This window comes from Lagenorhynchus albirostris, chromosome 12 (genome assembly GCF_949774975.1).
Source record: "Lagenorhynchus albirostris chromosome 12, mLagAlb1.1, whole genome shotgun sequence".
NCBI classification, from domain to species: domain Eukaryota; kingdom Metazoa; phylum Chordata; class Mammalia; order Artiodactyla; family Delphinidae; genus Lagenorhynchus; species Lagenorhynchus albirostris.
In genome coordinates, this window is record NC_083106.1 from 81,921,061 (window position 1) to 81,943,473 (window position 22,413).

Consider the following 22,413-nt stretch of genomic DNA (forward strand, 5'->3'; position numbering starts at 1 on the left):
ATTTTTTATATGCATACAATTAGGATAGTCAAAAAGGCTTGCTATTATACCCCAGTTCTATTTCATTAATGTATAGATTTTTTTATTTGAAAAGATTAATTAGAATTAATTTTCTAAGTTAAAGTACTAAATTTAAATGACTAATTTAAAGAAAATGTGGGTTGAATGCTAAGAAGTTTATATTGACTGTTCTTTTAGGTATTTTAAAATATCTTGTTTCTAAAATACAAATCATACCTGTCACTCTGCACAAAACCGCATCACTATTTTCCATTGCCTTTAGGACAGAGGCCAGAATACTTGGCGTGATTCACAGTCCCTCAAACCTAATGCCTTTCCCTCCCTTACTCCACCTGCTTTCTCTTCCCTTTCCAAAAGCTCTAGTGAATCTATATTTTGCTTCCTGCAGGTTTTTCAAAGTCTCCATGTATATTCCTTTATTCTCTTCCCTCCTTCCCACTGTGTTATTCCGGCCCCAGTTTAGTGGCCCTGGCCCGTAGCTGCCTCTCCTTCATGTGCTTCCCCAGAACCATGTCGTCACGTTAGCTCAGCATTCACCTGCTGAAATTGCCTGTTTACTTGTCTGTCTGTCACTTCTTGAGGGCACAGACCATACCTGTCAGAGTCGATGGTACATTTATAAGTGATATTCATTCATATTAAAATTTAAGTATAATTGTTAAGCAAATGGCTGTTTCATTAATATTTCTATTGTTTCCTTTTGATCCTAGGACTGGGCCAACGCTAATGTCAGCAGACGGATGGAGGACACCGTATTGTATGGTTACTACAGTAAGTATATTTCCATTTCATTGCCTGTCTGGGCTGCTCGCCAAAATGTAGAATAAAGCTACATATAGACTTTTTTTTTTTAATTGGAGTATAGTTGCTTTACGATGTTGTGTTAGTTTCTGCTGTACAGCAAAGTGAATCAGCTATATGTATACATATGTCCCCTCTTTTTTGGATTTCCTTTCCATTTAGGTCACCACAGAGTACTGAGTAGAGTTCCTTGTGCTATACAGTAGGTTCTCATTAGTTATCTGTTTTATACATTTTATTGTATATGTGTCAATCCCATTCTCCCAATTCATCCCAAACCCCCTTTCCTGCCTTGGAGTCCATACGTTTGTTCTCTACTTCTGTGTCTCTATTTCTGCTTTGCAAATAGGTTCATCTGTACCATTTTTCTAGATTCCACATATATGCGTTAATATATGGTATTTGTTTTTCTCTTTCTGACTTACTTCACTCTGTATGACAGTCTCTAGGACCATCCACGTCTCTACAAATGACCCAGTTTCGTTCCTTTTTATGGCTGAGTAATATTCCATTATATATATGTACCACATCCAATGGATGTACCACATCCATTCATCTGTTGATGGGCATTTAGGTTGCTTCCATGGCTATTGTAAATAGTGCTGCAGTGAACATTGGGGTGCATGTATCTTTCGGAATTATGGTTTTCTCAGGGTATATGCCCAGTAGTGGGATTGCTGGGTCATAATATAGTTCTATTTTTAGTTTTTTAAGGAACTCCATACTGTTCTCCATAGTGGCTGTACCAGTTGATGTTCCCACAGTGTAGGAGGGTTCCCTTTTCTCCACAACCTCTCCAGCATTTACTGTTTGTAGAGTTTTTGATGATGGCCATTCTGACTGGTGTGCAGTGGTATGTTGTTGTAGTTTTGATTTGCATTTCTCTAATAATTAGTGAAGTTGAGCATCTTTTCATGTGCCTCTTGGCCGTTTGTATGTCTTCTTTGGAGAAATGTCTATTTAGGTCTTCCACCCATTTTTGGATTGGGTTGTTTTGTTTTTTGATATTGAGCTGCATGAGCTGTTTGTATATTTGGGAGGTTAATCCCTTATCAGTTGCTTCGTTTGCAAATATTTTCTCCCATTCTGAGGGTTGCCTTTTTGTCTTGTTTATGGTTTCCTTTTAATTCTGATATCACATTTGAGAAGACTGTTTCAACACCATGAATAAGTAGTATAGAACTCATCTGGTCGTCCTGAAACTTCTGTTACATACTTTGTTTTACTTAGGTTCACTTTCAGCCCTTCTTTGTGGAGGTTCAGTCAAGTTCCCTTAAATCTCTGCGCTCTTCCTCTGATACCATTGTTTGATAACTTTTGTTACCACTTTTCCACTTGCACTCTTGATTTTGAAAATCTCAGTTTTCTAGAAATTTCTTCTATATATTGGCAGTAGTAGAGTGTACTGTCTGGGAGTTTGCAGCATCAGCCAGTTTAACCTGGGGGTCATGGTGGATTGGTGTGTTTTGTACCGTACAGAACCGATTAATCTGCGGGTGGTGGTGGATTGGCCCCTCCTTCCCTCCTTTCCTCTCTCTTCCTTCCCTAGTGTTGGATTAGAGAAGCTATTTATAATAACCACCTAAATGTTTTCGAAATTGTCTCTTTGAATAAATATGACTCGTGCTTTTATAAAAATGTGTAAGTGCTGAGTTAGGAAAGGGCTGTCTTTTTTTTTTTTTTTCCAGCAATGAATCAAGAGGTTGAATAAAATTTCAGTAGGACACTGAAAAAAAAATCTATAGAAGTTTCTGTTGATGGGGTAAGTTTTCCAGGGGTTTCATTGGATTTTTTTTTAATTAATTAATTTATTTTTGCTGTGTTGGGTCCTCGTTTCTGCGCGAGGGCCTTCTCCAGTTGGGGCAAGCGGGGGCCACTCTAAATCGCGGTGCGCGGGCCTCTCACTATCGCGACTTCTCTTGTTGCGGAGCGCGGGCTCCAGATGCGCAGGCTCAGTAGTTGTGGCTAACAGGCTTAGTTGCTCCGCGGCATGTGGGATCTTCCCAGACCAGGGCTCGAACCCGTGTCCTCTGCATTGGCTGGCAGATTCTCAACCACTGCACCACTGGATTTTAACTTAGCTGCTTTGGCTCTAACTTTTGTCTCCTGATCTAAAATCTATAGGATCTATGAAATTCCATTTCTTTGGTATAGATTTCAGAAATTTTATGGTATTTTAATATAGAATTTATTATTTCTAATGAATAAATTAAATGTATATCGTAAAATCTAGATTTGACCTGTTAAGAGAAAACTTTTGAAATGGTGGTATATTAAGCAGAATACAAACTTATTGGCAGGATATAAATCACTTCTTCAAAAACAGTTTTGTGGGATTGGGCCTGTCTCCTGTGTAACACTACAGTGTATTTATGCTGTGGAACATGTGACAAGATAAGCCAGCTTTTATCTTAGTGCAGTCCAGGTTTATGAACCATATCTTATCAGTGAACCTAGAGGCTAGTGGATTGATCCATTGTAACCAAGGTTACAGAGACTTCTACACTGGAATGTTAATTCAGCGGTCTTTCCAGTTGGTTTCATAGAATTAAGCCTACAGGAAGTGATCTGTGATTATTTTTCTTAATCCTCCCAAGGATAGTCTGTTTCTAGTATCATTTTAAATGCATGAGAGAAAATTAATCATTATAAATAAGATGACTTAGGGATTTAGGGTTTGATCCTCTGTAAAACTTGGGTTGTAGTGAGAAATAATAACTGCCTTGGAATAGGATAGTTGAGTCACTGATCTAGGGAAGAAATCTGCATGAGAAGCCAAATTATGAATAGAAGATTTCTTGATGACTATGGAATTGAAGCAAGAAGATTTAATTCAATAATATTAATGGTTGTTGTCATAAAGTTAGTTATATCCATTTTAGCTATGGCTGGTAGGCCTTTGACTTTGGCTCAGATGATGCCCTACAGCTAGGAACCATAGCTTCTGAGATGGCTATTGTCCACAAGCCCAGCCCTTTCCCAGCAATGCTGGATATTATCTAATTACGTATTACATCTCTGATTCTGCATGCTGAGGACTAAGCAGACTCCAGAGAATCCGAAGCACTATTTTTATCCATTCCTTTCTGTGAGATTCTGTAGTTCATCTAGTCTCCCCTAACATATCAACACATTTTCGTTGTCTGACCTTCCCAGGCACTGTGCAGGGCTTTCATATTCAACACTTTCTTTGATCTTCATGAACGTCATTTTGTGGAGGTATTTTCTACATTTTACAGGTGAAGAAAGTTTTACCCAGAGATGTTAAAGATCACCTTGTTAGTGAGTGATGGAGCCCAGAGTGGATATTATTTTCTAAGCTGGAGCTGCTTACTGTTAAGTGAGCTGCCTTTTAATAAATTGTTCTGGGGATGTTTGTTACCTCTGGGAATGCTTAGCCAGCCCTGAACCCTTGGGGCCGCTTCAGACATCATCCGGAGACCTTTTAAATAGTATGGAATGTAGATTACATCCACAGAGATTCTGATTTACTTTGGCATTCAGTTAATATCACCACTATTCTTATCAGAGAAGTGTTTATGTATTGGAAGGATGTAAGACTTAAGGTGCTGGATTCAAGTTTTCCAAAAATTCTGGTTTTCTCTCGACACCTCAATTTTTATCATTAGTAACAAATACTGTTACTTATTTTCTTCAAAGTGACAGACTCACTTTATTCATTTTTGAGAGAATCTGCCTAATACTCCAGTCTGGATAGCTATAGTTTTTCTGTCCATTATTCTTTCAAGTAAAAATGATATTCTTTGGAAAAAAGTGCCTAGTGTAGCTCACAACTGAAATAGCACAGGTGCTTCTCACAAGTACACTGTATGTGTACTTCCCCAAACACAGAACACTGAAAAGATGTGCACCCAAGGGTGGACATCTCAGAATTATTTCTGCTTAGAGGGACTTTGCTGAATAAAAGTGCCCCCCGCTGGTGAGCTCTTGGAGGGTGAAGAGTATAGTAACTACTAGTGGAAAGGGAAACAGCATCTTAACATTGTCATGAAAATAATTTCACATTGCGGATACCCTGCAAGGACCTTGCTGATCCTAAGGTCTCAAAACGACATTTTTAAGAAACTTCTGTTACGGTAATGGAACTTTGGGTGTTTTTTTCTGGAAAGTTTGTGGAAGTGAGGCCTGCTGCTTCTACCCACTGGATACCCCCAGCTGTTGATCGGTTATTACCAGTCTTCATTAACTGAAGCTGCCTGCAAAGGTACGGTTTCCTGGAGCTCGTGGAAGGCTGAGAGGGTAGAGTTTGTTTCTGCCCCTTTGCACTGTACTCATGGGGACCCTGCACACAGGAGGAGACTTCCTCATCTGAGGATGTTGTGCCCACCCCAGAAACATTAAGGACTTGTTTTTTTTTCTCGTTCTGAAAGTTTTTGTTTATTTCTTCATCTGTGTCTTCAAATTTCTTTGATATTTTCTTTGAAAAAGCGTCTCTTGTCTGACGTTTTGGCTCTCAGTTGTGTTTTAATCTCATATTTGGACCTCTTATGAAATCTTTTATCTCTTCTGTATATGTTTAGCCTTTTATCTGAGCTCTATTTTTGGTTTCGAATTTAGTTTTATCTTTAAATTCTTTCCTTTTATTTATTGTTACCTATTGTAAATGTTCTGTTTTCTCTGACTATTCTTGAAATTTTTAATTTTAATTCTTTCACCATCTACTTTCCTTTCATTTTCTTTTAAGTGAATTTTCCTTTTATTTAATCATTTTTCCTAACCCTTGTTTTGATTTTGTAGTGAGTGCAGGGGTTGTAGAGATGGGGAGAGCCCAAACCAAGAGCAGGGATTGTTCAAGGCTGTCGTGCTGGCTTGTCTGTAGTTGTCCTGTCACTTTCTTCAGAGACCCTTTCTCCTCTTGATGCTGATTTTTCGGGCTGTCATTTTTTTGTCTACATATAAATTGAGTCATATACTATGTATTGTTTTCTCTTTGGCCTCTTCAGTGCTCAGCATTACATTTGAGACTTATCTGTATTGTTCTGGGTAACAGTACTTTGTTGATTCTCATTACTGTATAATATTCCATTGTAACAGCATACCATAGTTTATCCATCCTCGTACTGATGATCAGTTGGGTTGTTCAGCTTTTGGCTATTTCAAATACTGCTGCTGTGAGGCTCTTGTATATATGTGTGTGGTGTGTGTATGTGTCTACGTATACATACAGATAGACACATATACGTATATATATAGATATATACACTGCATTGTTTTCCACTGTATGGATACTCCTTTTCAAATAATCCCAGATAATTATTTAGTACGTTCTTACTTTTTGCTGTTAAGCAATTCTATAGTGAAAATAGGAGACTTCGCCGAAGCTTGTGCATATTTAGATGAGTTACATTGTGGAACCGAGGAAGAATAAGCTGGACCAAGAAGGTGTCAAACTCCTGTTTCTATGCAGGCATTTCAGAGCACCTGAGAGTTTTTAGGAAGTTTCTCCTCACTCCCTATTGGTTAACTGCTGAAAGATTGTACAGTCATTTTGAAGTTAGTATCTAATTTGTGAAGAGGGCCATGGGACCTGGAGGTCAGCTTAACTTCTCTCTGACTTCTCCACCTGTGAGATGATGCTGGAGTAGTGCCTCTTCGTCGTAGCAGGAGTGTGAGAAGTGTTAGTGTTGAGTAGGTGTTAATGCCGGGCAGACTTCTCTTGAACTTCATATCCCTGTGTCCAGTGGTCCATCTGTCAGTTTCTACCAAGAAGTTAACATCTCTAACTTAACATTTCTAGAACAGCTGATCCTCAATCTGTTATACTCTATTCAGTGAACAGCAACTGCAAGAATAGAGTTGCTCAGGCCAGAAACCTTGGAGTCATCCTTGACTCTATTTTTTCACAGTGTATCACGTATGGCAGTACATTCTCTTGTGTTTGACTTTCAGAATTTATCCATAATCTGGGAGTTCTCTGGTGGTCTAGTGGTTAGGATTTTGGGCTTTCACTGCTGTGGCCCTGGGTTCAATCCCCGGTTGGGGAACTGAGATCCTGCAAGCCATGCAGCACGGCAAAACAAAAACAAAAACAAAATTCATCCAGAATCTGACCACTTCTCACTGCTGTCTTAGTCAGTTGGGGCTGCTGTAACAAAAGCATTGTAGACTAGGTGGTTTAAGCAGCAAACATTTATTTCTCTGAGTTCTGGAGGCTGAGAAGTCCAAGATCAAGGTGCTGACGATCTGGTGTCTGGTGAGGACCTGATTCCTGGTTTGCAGATGGCTGTTTTCTTGTTGTGTCCTGGCATGGCAGAGAGAGAGAGAGAACAAGCTCTCGTGTCCCTTCTTACAAGCACTAATCCTGTTCATGAGGGCTCCACTCTCATGACCTGATTACCTCCCACCTTGAAACCCCGGCTCATTGGAGATTAGACTTCAGTGTATGAATTTTGGGGAGACACAGTCCATAATGCTGTGTAAATGCGAAGGGATAATGGGTGCTTCCATGTTGTTAAGGTTACATGATCTGGGGTGTGACTTCACACATGGCCAGGTAAGAAGGTTGGCAGAGCCTCTCCCCAATAAGCAATACAGGACCGACAGAAGAATAACTTCAGTGCTTTGGAAATCAACCAAATACAAGACTCTTTATACTTGCAAACTGGTAAGGACAGTGGTCGTGTGTAATGTTTTAGACTGGGTCTGTTGCCTCCTTTCTAACCAGCTCTCCTCTCTTCAGCCTGGTTATGTTCTGAACTGAATGAAGATAAAAATACAACATATCAAAATTTATGACGTATGGCTAAAGAAGTGCTCAGGGGATGACTTGCAGCTTTAAATTTCTCTTGAGAAAAGAAGTCTCAGTTGGGACTTCCCTGATGGCGCAGTGGATAAGACTTCACGCTCCCAACGCAGGGGGCCCGGGTTCGATCCCTGGTCAGGGAACTAGATCCTACATGCCGTGGAGCAGCTAAGAGTTTGCATGCTGCAACTAAGGATCCTGCCTGCCGCAACTAAGACCTGATACAACCAAATAAAAAACAAAAAAAAAAGTCATCTCAGTTGCCTAAACTGCTGCCTTATGAACTAGAAAAAGAAAAGCCAACTGAACTTCAAGCGAGCACAAGAAAGGAAATAAAGGTTAGAGGGAAATCAGTGAAATAGAAATCACATATTATACACCATGACAAAGTGGGATTCATCCCAAGAATGCGAGCAGGGTTGGTTTAATATCCCAAAATCAAGTCATGTAACATACCATATTAATGGAATAAAGGACAAAACCCACAATAGATACAAAATCTCAATAGATACGAAAAAAAGCATGAATTTTACAAAATCCAGTATCCATTGCTGATAGAAACTCTCCGCTGTCTGGTTACAGAAGGGAGCTTCCTCAACCTGGTAAAGGGCATCTATGGATAATCTACTCCTGACAGGTGAAAGACTGAATGCTTTTCCTCTAAGATTAGGGACAGGGCAAGAATGTGTGCTCTCACCAGTGCCGCTCATGGGGATTCTAGCTAGTGCAATAAGTCTGTATATAAATAGATAAGTAAAGGCATCCAAACTGGAGAGGAAGAATTAAGACTCTTATTTTCTCAGCTGACATGAGACCCGATAGGTACAAAATCTCAAGGAATTTTATAAAGTCAAATAGAACCAATAAACAAGTTTAACAGGGCTACAGTATGCAAGATTAATATGAAAACTAGAAATCTACAATTCAGATGAAATGAAGAAAACGATTCCATTCACAAAGCATGAGAAGGAAAAAAAAAACAAACACCTGAGAACACATTTAACAAAAGAAGTATAAGACTTACACACTGAAAACTACAAAAAATTGTTGATAGAAATTAAAGATCTAAATAGACATTTGCTATTAATGGATTTGAAAACATAATATTGTAAGGATGGCAGTTATAGCAATTTTCCCTCAAATTGACAATGTTTTTCTTTCTTTCTTTTTTTTTTTTTAGAAATTGACAAATGGTTCCTGAAATTTATGTGGAAATGCAGAGGATCTAGAGCAGCCAAAAACAATTTTGAAAAAGAATAACGTTAGAGAATTATACTATTAGATTTCAAAGCTTACCGTAAAACACAATGAACAAGACAGTGTGATATTGAAGAGGGATAGGTACATAGAGCCATAGAATTCAGAGACCAGAGAAAAACCCTTACATTCATGATCAATTGATTTTAAACAGCTGTGGCAATTCAGTTTAATTCTTTTCAGTTTCAATAATTGTCGGGTAAATCGGATAACCACATGCCACAATAACAACAACAACATTGAGCCTTACCTGACATATACAAAAATTAACTCAAAAGTCAGAGACCTAAACTATAAAAGTTTAAAATTTCTAGAAGAAATTCAAGGACATACGTTCATGATGGGTTAGAGAGTTCTTAGCTATGACACAAAAGCTTTATTCATAAGAGAAACCTTGATATATTCTACTTTATCAAAATTAAAAACTTTGTCCTTCAAAAGACATAATTTAAAAAATGAAGGTAAGCCACAGACAAGGAGAAGATACTTGCAAATCATGTATCTCATAAAGGGCTTGTATTCAGAATGTATAAACAGTTATTACCAGTCACTAAGTATACAGTTAAAAAATGAGCAAAATATTTGAGCATACCTTCATCAATAACAATCTCTAGGGACTTCCCTGGTGGCACGGTGGTTAAGAATCCGCCTGCCAATGCAGGGGACATGGGTTCGAGCCCTGGTCTGGGAAGATCCCCCACATGCCACGGAGCAACTAAGCCCGTGTGCTGCAACTACTGAGCCTGCACTCTAGAGCCCGCCAGCCACAACTACTGAGCTCATGTGCCACAACTACTGAAGCCTGCGAGCCTAGAGCCTGTGCTCTGCAGCAGGAGAAGCCACACAATGAGAAGCACGCGCACCGCAACTAGAGAAAGCCCACGCGCAGCAACAAAGACCCAATGCAGCCAAAAATAAATAAATAAATTTATTTAAAAAAATCAACGATCTCTAAATTGCTTGTGAGCACATAAAAAGATGTACAACATTGTTAATCATTAGGGAAATGTAGATTAAATCCCCAGTGAGATGCTGCTACACAGCCACCAGAATGTGTCAGCTTAGGCTGCTATTACAGAATACCGCAGGCTGGGTGACTTCAACAACAGACACGTATGTCTCATGGTTGTAGAGACTGGGAAGTGTAAGATCAAGGTGCCAGCAGATTCAGTTCCTCTCTTCGCTTGCAGAGGGCTGCCCTCCTGCTGTGTCCTCACGTGGCAGAGGGACGGGGAGAGAGAGATCTGGCTTCTCTTCCCTTTATCCTGAGGACCCGAATCATGTCATGGGGGTCCCACTCATGACTTCATCTAAACCTAATTACCTACCAGAGGTCCCACCTCCAAATACCATCACACTGGAGGTTAGGGCTCTAACCTGTACATTTTGGGGGTGAACAAACATTCAGTCCATAATGGCTGTAATGAAAACCAGACACTATCCAAGTATTGACAGATCGGAGAAACGAGCGTTCAAACGCTGCTGCTGGGAATGTGAGATGGTGCATTACGTTGGAAAGCAGTCTTCAGCTTTGCTAAAAAGTTAAACTTACTGTATGATCCAGCTGAACATAATGTCCACATGAAGATGTATGCAAATTCCACAGCAGCTTTTTTCGTAATAGCACAGAACTGGAAAGAATCCACGTGTTTGACAGCTGATGAATATTTAAGTGAAATGTGTTCCGTCCATACAATGGGATGCATGTTCAGCAATCTGAGTCAGATCAGCAACTTGTGGCTTGGCCCACGGGCCCCTAAATCTAGATGCCAATTTGTTTACCTGTTGTCTGTGGCTACTTTCATGCTCTAACATCAGAGTTGAGTGGTTGTGACAGGGATGTATAGGCTGCAAAGCTGAAAATATGATCTGACCGTTTACAGAAAAAAATCTCCCAACCCCTGTGCTTAGTGAAAGAAGCCGGAGACGAAAGACTGCATCTTGTGTAATTACATCTGTATGAAATGTCCAGAAAAGGCAAATCTCTAGAGACAGAAAGCAGATCAGGGGTTGCCTCAGGCCGGGGGTTGGAGTGGGGTTATTTGCAGACTGGCACAGAGCAGCTTGTCCGAGGTAATGGAAACGTTCTCAGAAAGAATCGTGGCGATAGTTACCCAACAGTATACATTTACTAAAAATCATTGAACTGTAGACCTACAATTCGTGCATCTTGTGATATGTAAATTGTATTACAAAGTTGTTGGGAAAAATATTTAATGGGCAAACGTAAGTCAAGAGTAGCACAGAGCTGGATATACGACAGGCTGTCAGCACAGGATAGCTGCTAGTATTATGACTTAAAACTTGAGGGGACTTGCATTATTATGATTTCTTTTTATTTTCTAGAGTTGGAATCTTATCTTAATTTACAGGTGGACAAAAATGAGGCTGAAAAGCTATGAAGTACTAAGGTTTATAAATTGGAATGTGATTCTTTGTATATCACACAGCATGGCTTTCAAGAATAGTCAGGTAGTAATGCTAATTTGCATTATGTCTTTTTTATGTACTGTTATTTCAGCTAATATTTCTATGTATAACTTTGGAGTCAACAGTTAATGATAACAGTCTAGTTATCATTAATTGCCACGCAACTGTGAGTTACACTATAAATTGCTCAGCCTTTCCTCTGACCATGTAGTTTAACAATTTCTTGTTATAAAAATGGCATTGCAGCGTAAACCTTGAAATAAATACCATAGAGAGAGGAAGCAACCAACGAAAATAGTCCTTAAGGTAAAACGACTGTTCTTCAGATGACATATTCTAAATTAAAACCTGTAAACGATTTTATTCTCCAAGTTCTATACTGTCAGATCATGCACCAGAATGTTTTAATCACTTTGCTCTACTGTCAGCAGTGGTACTAGTTATCTATTGTCACGTAACAAATTACCCCCAAATTTAGCAGTTGAAAACAACAAACATTGTGTCACCATTTCTGTGGGTCAGGAGTCCAGAAGCAGTGTCTCAAGGCTCCGCTAGGGGGGACCTGGCTCCCGAGCTCCCCCTTGTGGGCATGGGCGACCTCAGGTCTTGTCTGTGTGTCCTCAGCAGTGTCACTTCCTGGCCACGTGCACCTTCCATAGAGCAGTTCACAACAGGCCTGCGAGCAAGCTGGAAACCAGTCTTTCAGTAACTTGTTGCCCCCCTTTTGTCATACTATCTTATCAGCAGTGATTTACTGGTCCAGCCCACACTGAAAGGCAGGGCATGAATATTGGAAGTGCTGGCCTCATCAGGAGCATTTTAGAGGCTGCCCACCACAGCTGTCTTGTAAATATTGACAATCTTGATATTTACTCAACACAAAGTACTTTTATACTTGCAAAGTATTTATTAAGCATGCAAAGTTTGAGGTTTGAAGTCAGCATTTTGAAGTTCCCTGTGTGCCTTTCCCTGACACCATCTTCTCCCCAACCCCCTTAGAAATTACCACTACTTAAATTGTCTGTGTTAATTCCTTGCCTGCCTTATAGTGTTACCATCCTGTGTCCTTAGTTTTACATTTTTTGAACTTTATATGAAATTACTTGCTTGTTTTCATTCAACCACATGTTCGGGGAATTCAAACATGTTATTGCATAAAGGGTAGTTTATTTTCATTGTGTATGACTGTATACTGCATGTTGGTCAGTCTGGACATTTGGATTTTTTGCTATTAAAAATTGTGCAATGAACATGTTTGTACACATTTCTTATTGCATGTGTGCAAAATATATACATATAATGGAGTCGATGGGTTGTAAGTTATGTTCATCTTCAACATTCTAAATAATGACAGATCATTTTTCTAAATGTACCAGTTTAAAGTCTTGTTAGGAGGATATAGCCTTCTAGTTGCTATACCCTGAACTTTGACATCACCATGTATTTTTAGGTTTTGCCAGTCTGGCGAGTGTGAAACGATCATTCACTAATTTGCATTTCACTTATTTGGAAATGAAGTGGCATGTCTTTTAAGATTTATTGGCTTTTTCAGTTTTCTGCTTCAAGTGCCTTTTTGCAGTTGGGTCGTATTTTTCTTACTGATACAAGAAATTTTTTAACATACTCTGAGTAGTTCATACAGTGATTCTAAATATTCTCTCTTTTTCCCAGTAGAATGAAGCGATGTGAGAGTAGGGAACTCTGAGTTTTGATTTACCCATGTCTGTGACCCCCTAGAATGATGCCTGGAAAGTACTCAGTAGATGTTTGTTGAATTGAATACATTTGTCAGGGGAGATAATCATATGAAGTTTTTTGGTTTTAGTTCCTCCAAGTGATGTGTTACATGGATAAGTTGCTCTTAAACCAACTTTGCATTCCTAGGATAAACCCAGATTGGTCATAACGGTGGCTTTTTGGGTTTGTTTTTAAATCTTCTGCTGGATTTGATTGCTGCTGTCTTGTTTAGGATTCTTTTAAAAATTGATTCAGAGGTGAAACTGGTCTGTAATTTTCCTTTATCTTATTCTCATCAGGTTTGAGTATCAAGACTCTGCTAGCTTCCCAAAATGAATTGAGAAGTGCTCTTTCTGTGTGTTAGAGAATGCTGTGAACCACTGAGCACTTACCACATGGTTCTTTTCTCCCATAATCTGTTTACATGTGACTGGTGACTAAGGGGTAGAAGTGAGCATGGCACTTTGTACTAATATTCCTAATGAACCATTCACAAAATTTTTGCTTTTCACCTTGCAGCTGAGCTCCTCTGATTTAGAATTCTTACCAGCCATATGGGAGTACATCCAGCAGGGATGAAACAATGATTTCATTGAATTAGGAGGTGTGATTTCTACCTGACCATTTTGGTCTCCTTATTCCACTGAGTGAACAGGCCGTAATAGTTACTGTATCAGCTGGAGGGACTGGTGTTGATTATTAGGGGAAGGAGGGAAGGAGAAGTATATCTTGAACCCAGGGGACTCTGTGGCACCTCATGATGCTGCCATGTTCAGTGGCAAAAACAAATGGAGATCTATTCCACTCACCCCTCACAGCACCACCAGGGACTCAGGATGGCTCAGGAGTGAGTGTTTGGGGTCCCCCATTTCTCCTACAAAATTCTCTTTCAGGAATTACACCTGGCTGCTGTGAACAGATTGGAAATGCATGGCTTAAATAGTATAGTGGTTTTTCGGTCTTACATACAATAAGTCTGGAGAGAGGCTATCCAAGGCTGGTAAGGCATCATCAGGAGGCGCCTAAGCTAGCTCCTTTCCTCTCTGCTCTCCATCCTTAGTACCTGATTTCTACTTTAAGGTCACCACAAAGTCCAAGAGAGTAGCTGGAGTTAAGCTGTGATGTGTCCATTTTAGGCAGAACGTCAAAGGAAGGGAGAAAGACAAAAAAGGCAATGGGAGCTGAAAGGAAAATGAGTATTGTGTACGCAGCTAGCGGCCTTGACCCCAGATTGTTTCAGCTGGGACAATGGGATAATTCTAGAAGGCTTTTAGAGTTCCCAGAATATCTTTATGCTTTGACCCTCTAGAACAAAATGCTTTGTAATGATTAACTATACTATTACAATATTGACTAAGTTATTCTTTGTTTTAGTGTTTTCACTGGTAGTTGGGAGAGATAAAGAATGTCTAAAAATTCAGAAGTCTAATTTATCCAAGTTAATTCTTATGTGAGTTATAATTATGCAGTTTTGAAAAGGTAGATTGTTTGCTTTGCATATGTTTCAAAAATCATAAGAATTATCATGTATTCTTTGCTACAGTTTTTGTCTGTGGCCTTTTGAGAGTTGTTGGCTTTCTGTGCACTTGTTTTTTTGTTAGTTTCGTTTTAAAAAAACTTGTTTTATGAGTTTAATTTTTGCCAATTTCTCTGGGCATGAGGTTTTTTAAACTTATTTTTCTTTGTTTTTTTTGTGTGTGTTTCTTTTTTCTTTTTTTTTTCCTTTCTTTTGGACATGAGGTTTAAAATTTTTTTCTTAGTCTGTTTTCTTGATGTTAGTGGGACTATTAAACGAAGTAGTCTGTTTATCTTTAACGTGCTGGTAGCAGTCTTTTAACAAAAACATTTACAAGTAAATATAAAGACATCAGGATATAAGAGTGTCATCCCTGTTGGAGTTAACAATAATTTTACTTTGAAAATAGCTATCAGTTTGAAGTAGAATTTTATTATTTGTATTTATTTATTTTGCATGGAACAGTGTTTTTCTTTTTTTAACATCTTTATTGGAGTATAATTGCTTTACGTTGTTGTGTTAGTTTCTGCTGTATAACAAAGTGAATCAGCTACCAGTATACATATATCTCCATATCCCCTCCCTCTTGCGTCTCCCTCCCACCATCCCTATCCCACCCCTCTAGGTGGTCACAAAACACCAAGCTGATCTCCCTGTGCTATGTGGCTGCTTCCCACTAGCTACCTATTTTACATTTGGTAGTGTATGTAAGTCCATGCCACTCTCTCACTTTGTCCCAGCTTACCCTTCCCCCTCCCCGTGTCCTCAAGTCCATTCTCTACTTCTGCGTCTTTATTCCTGTCCTGCCCCTAGGTTCTTCAGAGCCATTTTCCTTTTTTTAGATTCCATATGTATGTGTTAGCATATGGTATTCGTTTTTCTCTTTCTGACCTACTTCATTCTGTATGACGGACTCTAGGTCCATCCACCTCACCACAAATAACTCAATTTCATTTCTTTTTATGGCTGAGTAATATTCCATTGTATATATGTGCAACATCTTCTTTATCCATTCATCTGTCGATGGACATTTAGGTTGCTTCCATGTCCCGGCTATTGTAAATAGTGCTGCAGTGAACATTGTGGTACATGTCTCTTTGTGAATTATGGTTTTCTCAGGGTATATGCCCAGTAATGGGATTGCTGGGTCATATGGTAGTTCTATTTTCAGTTTTTTAAGGAACCTCCATACTGTTCTCCATAGTGGCTGTATCAATTTACATTCCCACCAACAGTGCAAGAGGGTTCCCTTTTCTCCACACCCTCTCCAGTATTTATTGTTTGTGGTTTTTTTGATGATGGCCATTCTGACCGGTGTGAGGTGATACCTCATAGTTTTGATTTGCATTTCTCTAATAGTTAGTGATGTTGAGCAGCTTTTTTTTTTTTTTTTTTTTTGCGGTACGTGGGTCTCTCACTGTTGTGGCCTCTCCCGTCGCGGAGCACAGGCTCCGGACGCACAGGCTCAGCGGCCATGGCTCACGGGCCCAGCCGCTCCGCGGCATGTGGGATCTTCCCGGACCGGGGCACGAACCCGCGTCCCCTGCATCGGCAGGTGGACCTTCAACCACTGTGCCACCAGGGAAGCCCTGTTGAGCAGCTTTTCATGTGCGTCTTGGCCATCTGTATGTCTTTGGTGAAATGTCTATTTAGGTCTTCCGCCCATTGTTTAATTGGGTTGTTTGTGGTTTTGATATTGAGCTCTGTGAGCTCTTTGTATATTTTGGAGATTAATCCTTTGTCCGTTGCTTCGTTTGCAAATATTCTCTCCCATTCTGAGGGTTGCTTTTTGGTCTTGTTTATGGTTTCCTTTGCTTTGCAAAAGCTTTGAAGTTTCATTAGGTCCCATTTGTTTATTTTTGTTTTAGTTTCCATTTCTCTAGGAGCTGCGTTAAAAAGGATCTTGCTGTGGTTTATGTCATAGAGTGTTTTGCCTATGTTTTCCTCGAAGAGTTTTATAGTGTCTGGTCTTACATTTAGGTCTTTAATCCATTTTGTGTTTATTTTTGTGTATGGTGTTAGGGAGTGTTCTAATTTCATTCTTTTACATGGAGCTGTCTGGTTTTCCCAGCACCACTTATTGAAGAGGCTGTCTTTTCTCCATTGTATATTCTTGCCTCCTTTATCAAAGGTAAAGTGACCATATGTGCATGGGTGTATCTCCAGGCTTTCTGTCCTGTTCCACTGATCTATATTTCTGTTTTTGTGCCAGTACCATACTCTCTTGCTTATTGTAGCTTTGTAGTATAGTCTGAAGTCAGGGAGCCTGATTCCTCCAGCTCCGCTTTTCTTTCTCAAGATTGCTTTGGCTCTTCAGGGTCTTTTGTGTTTCCATACAAATTGTGAAATTTTTTGCTCTAGTTCTGTGAAAAATGCCATTGGTAGTTTGATAGGGATTGCATGGAATCTGTAGATTTTTTTGGGTAGTATAGTCATTTTCACAATGTTGATTCTTCCAATTCAAGAGCATGGTATATCTCTCCATCATGTTGGTATCATGTTTAATTTCTTTCATCAGTGTCTTATAGTTTTTTGCATACAGGTCTTTTGTCTCCTTAGGTAGGTTTATTCCTAGGTATTTTATTCTTTTTGTTGCAGTGGTAACTGAAAGTGTTTCCTTAATTTCTCTTTCAGATTTTTCATCATTAGTGTGTAGGAATGCCAGAGATTTCTGTGCATTAATTTTGTATCCTGCTACTTTACCTAATTCATTGATTAGTCCTAGTAGTTTTCTGGTAGCATCTTTAGGATTCTCTATGTATAGTATCATGTCATCTGCAAACAGTGACAGCTTTACTTCTTCTTTTCCCACGTGGATTCCTTTTATTTCTTTTTCTTCTCTGATTGCTTTGGCTAAAACTTCCAAAACTGTGTTCGGTAATAATGGTGAGAGTGGGCAGCCTTGTCTTGTTCCTGATCTTAGTGGAAATGGTTTCAGTATTTCACCATTGAGAACGATGTTGGCTGTGGGTTTGTCATATGTGGCCTTCATTATGTTGAGGTAAGTTCCCTCTGTGCCTACTTTCTGGAGGGTTTTTATCATCAGTGGGTGTTGAATTTTGTCGAAAGCTTTTTCTGCATCTATTGAGATTACCATATGGTTTTTATCCTTCATTTTGTTAATATGGTGTTTCACATTGATTTGAGTATATTGAAGAATCCTTGCATTCCTGGGATAAACCCCACTTGATCATGGTGTATGATCCTTTAATGTGCTGTTGGATTCTGTTTGCTAGTATTTTGTTGAGGATTTTTGGCATCTATGTTCATCAGTGGTATTGGACTGGAGTTTTCTTTTTTTGTGACATCTTTGTCTGGCTTTGGTATCAGTGTGATGGTGGCCTCGTAGAATGAGCTTGGGAGTGTTCCTCCCTCTGCTATATTTTGGAAGAGTTTGAGAAGGATAAGTGTTAGCTCTCCTCTAAATGTTTGATAGAATTAGCCTGTGAAGCCATCTGGTCCTGGGCTTTTGTTTGCTGGAAGATTTTTAATCACAGTTTCAATTTCAGTGCTTGTGATTGGTCTGTTTATATTTTCTGTTTCTTCCTGGTTCAGTCTCGGAAGGTTGTGCTTCTCTGGGAATTTGTCCATTTCTTCCAGGTTGTCCATTGTATTGGCATATAGTTGCTTGTAATAATCTCTCATGATCTTTTGTATTTCTGCAGTGTCAGTTGTTACTTTTCCTTTCGCCTTTCTAATTCTGTTGATTTGAGTCTTCCTTTTTTTCTTGATGAGTCTGGCTAATGGTTTATCAATTTTGTTTATCTTCTCAGAGAACCAGCTTTTAGTTTTATTGATCTTTGCTATTGTTTCCTTGTTTCTTTTTCATTTATTTCTGATCTGATCTTTATGATTTCTTTCCTTCTGCTAACTTTGGGTTTTTTTTGTTCTTTCTCTAGTTGCTTTAGGTCTAAGGTTAGGTTGTTTATTTGAGATGTTTCTTGTTTCTTGAGGTAGGATTGTATTGCTATAAACTTCCCTCTTAGAACTGCTTTTGCTGCATCCCATAGGTTTTCGGTTTTTGTGTTTTCATTGTCATTTGTTTGTAGGTATTTTTTAATTTCCTCTTTGATTTCTTCAGTGATCTCTTGGTTATGTAGTAGAGTATTGTTTAGCCTCCATGTGTTTGTATTTTTTACAGATTTCCTATAATTGATATCTAGTCTCAAAACGTTGTGGTCAGAAAAGATACTTGATATGATTTGAATTTTGTTAAATTTTCCAAGGCTTGATTTGTGACCCAAGATATGATCTATCCTGGAGAAATGTTCCATGAGCACTTGAGCAGAAAGTGTGTTTTGTTGTTTTTGGATGGAATGTCCTATAAATATCAACTAGGTCCATCTTGTTTAATGTGTCATTTAAAGCTTGTGTTTCCTTATTTATTTTCATTTTTGTTGATCTGTCCATTGGTGAAAGTGGGGTGTTTAAGTCCCCTACGATGAATGTGTTACTGTGGATTTCCCCTTTTATGGCTGTTAGCATTCGCCTTATGTATTGAGGTGCTCCTCTGTTGGGTTCAAGTATTTACAATTGTTATATCTTCTTCTTGGATTGATCCCTTCATCATTATGTAGTGTCCTTTTTTGTCTCTTGTAATAGTCTTTGTTTTAAAGTCTATTTTGTCTGATATGAGAATTGCTACTCCAGCTTTCTTTTGATTTCCATTTCCATGGAATATCTTTTTCTATCACTTCACTTTCAGTCTCTGTGTGTCCCTAGGTCTGACGTGGGTCTCTTTTAGACAGCATATATATGGGTCTTGTTTTTGTATCCATTTAGCCAGTCTGTGTCTTTTGGTTGGATCATTTTATCCACTTAAATTTAAGGTAATTATCGATATGTATGTTCCCATTACCATTTTCTTAATTGTTTTGGGTTTGTTTTTGTAGGTCTTTCCCTTCTCTTGTGTTTTTTGTCTAGAGAAGTTCCTGTAGCATTTGTTGTAAAGCTGGTTTGGTGGTGCTGAATTCTCTTAGCTTTTGCTTGTCTGTAAAGGTTTTAATTTCTCTGTCAAATCTGAATGAGATCATTGCTGGGTCGAGTAATCTTGGTTGTAGGTTTTTCCCTTTCATCACTTTAAATATGTTCTGCTAGTCCCTTCTGGCCTGCAGAGTTTCTGCTGAAAGATCAGCTGTTAAACTTATGGGTTATGTTATTTGGGTTTTTTCCCTTGCTGCTTTTAATATTTTTTCTTTGTATTTTATGCTTGATAGTTTGATTAATATGTGTCTTGGCGTGTTTTTCCTTGGATTTATCCTGTGTGGGACTCTGTGCGCTTCCTGGACTTGATTGACTGTTTCCTTTCCCATATTAGGGAAGTCTTCCAGTATAATCTCTTCAAATATTTTCTCAGTCCCTTTTTTTTTTCCTCTTCTTCTTCTGGGACCCCTGTAATTCAATTGTTGGTGCGTTTAATGTTGTCCCAGAGGTCTCTGAGACTCTACTTAATTCTTTTCATTCTTTTTTCTTTATTCTCCTCTGCGGTAGTTATTTCCACCATTTTTTCTTCCAGGTCACTTATCCGTTGTTTTGCCTCAGTTATTTTGCTATTGATTTCCTTGTAGAGAATTTTAAATTTCATTTATTGTGCTGTTCATCATTGTTTGCTCTTTAGGTTTTCTAGGTCCTTGTTCAACGTTTCTTGTATTTTCTCCATTCTCTTTCCAAGATTTTGGATTATCCTTTTTTTTGCGGTACGCGGGCCTCTCACTGTTGTGGCCTCTCCCGTTGCGGAGCACAGGCTCCGGACGCGCAGGCTCAGCGGCCATGGCTCACGGGCCCAGCCGCACCGCGGCATGTGGGATCCTCCCGGACCGGGGCACGAACCCGCGTCCCCTGCATCGGCAGGTGAACTCTCAACCACTGGGCCACCAGGGAAGCCCTGGATCATCTTTATTATCATTACTCTGAATTCTTTTTCAGGTAGGCTACCAATTTCCTCTTCATTGTTTGGTCTGGTGGGTTTTTACCTTGCTCCTTCATCTGCTGTGTGCTTCTCTGTGTTCTCATTTTGCTTAAGTTACTGTGTTTGGGGTCTCTTTTTCGCAGGCTGCAGGTTCGTAGTTCCTGTTTTTGTTGTCTGTCCCCAGTGGTTTAGGTTGGTTCAGTGGGTTGTGTAGGCTTCCTGGTGGAGGGGACTGGTGCCTGTGTTCTGATGGATGAGGCTGGATCTTGTCTTTCTGGTGGGCAGGACCGTGTCTGGTGGTGTGTTTTGGGGTGTCTGTGAACTTAATATGATTTTAGGCAGCCTTTCTGCTAATGGGTGGGGTGTGTTCCTGTCTTGCTAGCTGTTTGGCAGGGGCTGTGCAGTACTGGAGCTTGCTGGTCGTTGAGTGGAGCTGGGTCTTAGCGTTGAGATGGAGATCTCTGGGAGAGCTCTCGCCGATTGATATCACTTGGGGCTGGGAGGTCTCCAGTGGTCCGATATCCTGGACTCGCCTGTCCCACCTCGGAGGCTCAGACCTGACACCCAGCCGGAGCACCGAGACCCTGTCAGCCACACGGTAGTTCTGTGATCTTGGACCAGGCAGTGTAGCTCTCTGTGCCTCAGAATTCCTTTTGTGTAGCACCTCCTTACCCTAGAGGCCCAGTCAGGTGCGAGGGGAGGGCTGTCGCTCGCAGGCTCTGCAGGGAGGAAGCCCGTGAGGCTGAAGTAGAGCTTTAAACGCAGCCATTTCTCTGTTTGATGGTAGTGGTAGCAGCATTTTTTTCCCATTTACAGATATATTGATATAAGTCCAACTTGGCATTAGGACTGATCCGAAACACATAAAAATGTTAATTTAATTCCTTCTTTACAATTTAACATTTACAGGCTAAAGGAAGAAATCTTTCTGAAGGACACTGAGAAAGAACAGTCAGATAAGCAGAAGGTAGCTTAGAATGTGGTGTCAGGGAAACAGAGACTTAGAGCAGTGCCAGGCTGAGGGGATGTTAAGCGTCTCTTCAGAATTGTGTCTTCCCCACTTCCTTCCTCCAGGTGTTGGTTCCTAGGAATTGGCTTTTCTGGATTTTCCTACCAGCGACATATGAGATTTTTGGTTGCTCTACATCCTCGTGTCTCTTTATAGTCAGGAGCTGCCCCAACCACTTTTTTGGTTTTGCTAGTTCTCGAACTTCCTTAAGTTCAACCGTAGAAGATGTATTCTTGTGTCTGTGCTGCTGTTATTCAGTTTAAGGTCTGAGGTTCATCCTCATCACATGCGTTCATAGTTTATTCTTTCTTATTGCTGTACAGTAGTCATTTGTGTGACTGTACCACTCAGTGTATCCGTTCACCTGTTGGTGGACATTTGGATCGATTCCAGTTTTTGATCACTGTTAGTAATGTTGCTGTCAACTTTCTTGTTGTGAATCAGACCCAATATTGTTTAATTCTCACATATCCTTAGGAGGACTTGCTTGTGTGGCTGACACTTGACCAGTACCTGGCCCTTGGATGTTCCCTAATGTTACTAATTGCTAAATGGTTCTGTACAGCTGAATACGGCATGGAACCACACAGTCCAACTTGTTTAGCTTGTTTGTGTGCATGATTTATGGTGAATACTTGCTTTCCTTCTTGGGGTCTGTATATGGTCATCATAGCTGGTCACTCAGGCAAATGTGCCTATAGTCTAAGTCCCCAATAAGAGCCCTGGACTCTGCAACTCAGGCAGGCTTCTCTGGTCAGAAGGACTTTGCATATGTCGCTGCACTTCATTGCTGGGGGAATAGAATTGTTCAGTCATATGGTAGGTATATGTTTAACTTGGTAAGAAACTACTGAAAAGTTTTCTACAGTGTTATGCTGTTTTACACTCCCTCTAGCAAAGTAAGGGAATGTCTGTTGTTCTGCATTCTTGGCAACACTTGGTATTGTCAGTTTAATTTTAGCCATCCTAGT

At 39.8% G+C, this 22,413-nt stretch overlaps 1 protein-coding gene across 3 annotated transcripts in view; it reads left to right on the forward strand.

The window, feature by feature from the left end:
- LMBRD1 (LMBR1 domain containing 1) overlaps positions 1 to 22,413 on the forward strand; it is a 123,858-nt gene that overhangs the window by 15,036 nt on the left and 86,409 nt on the right. For all 3 annotated transcript variants that reach the window (XM_060167614.1, XM_060167613.1, XM_060167615.1), the window contains exon 3: positions 732 to 792. In XM_060167614.1, the coding sequence (XP_060023597.1) occupies positions 732 to 792 (61 nt within the window). The remainder of the gene's footprint in view (positions 1 to 731; positions 793 to 22,413) is intronic.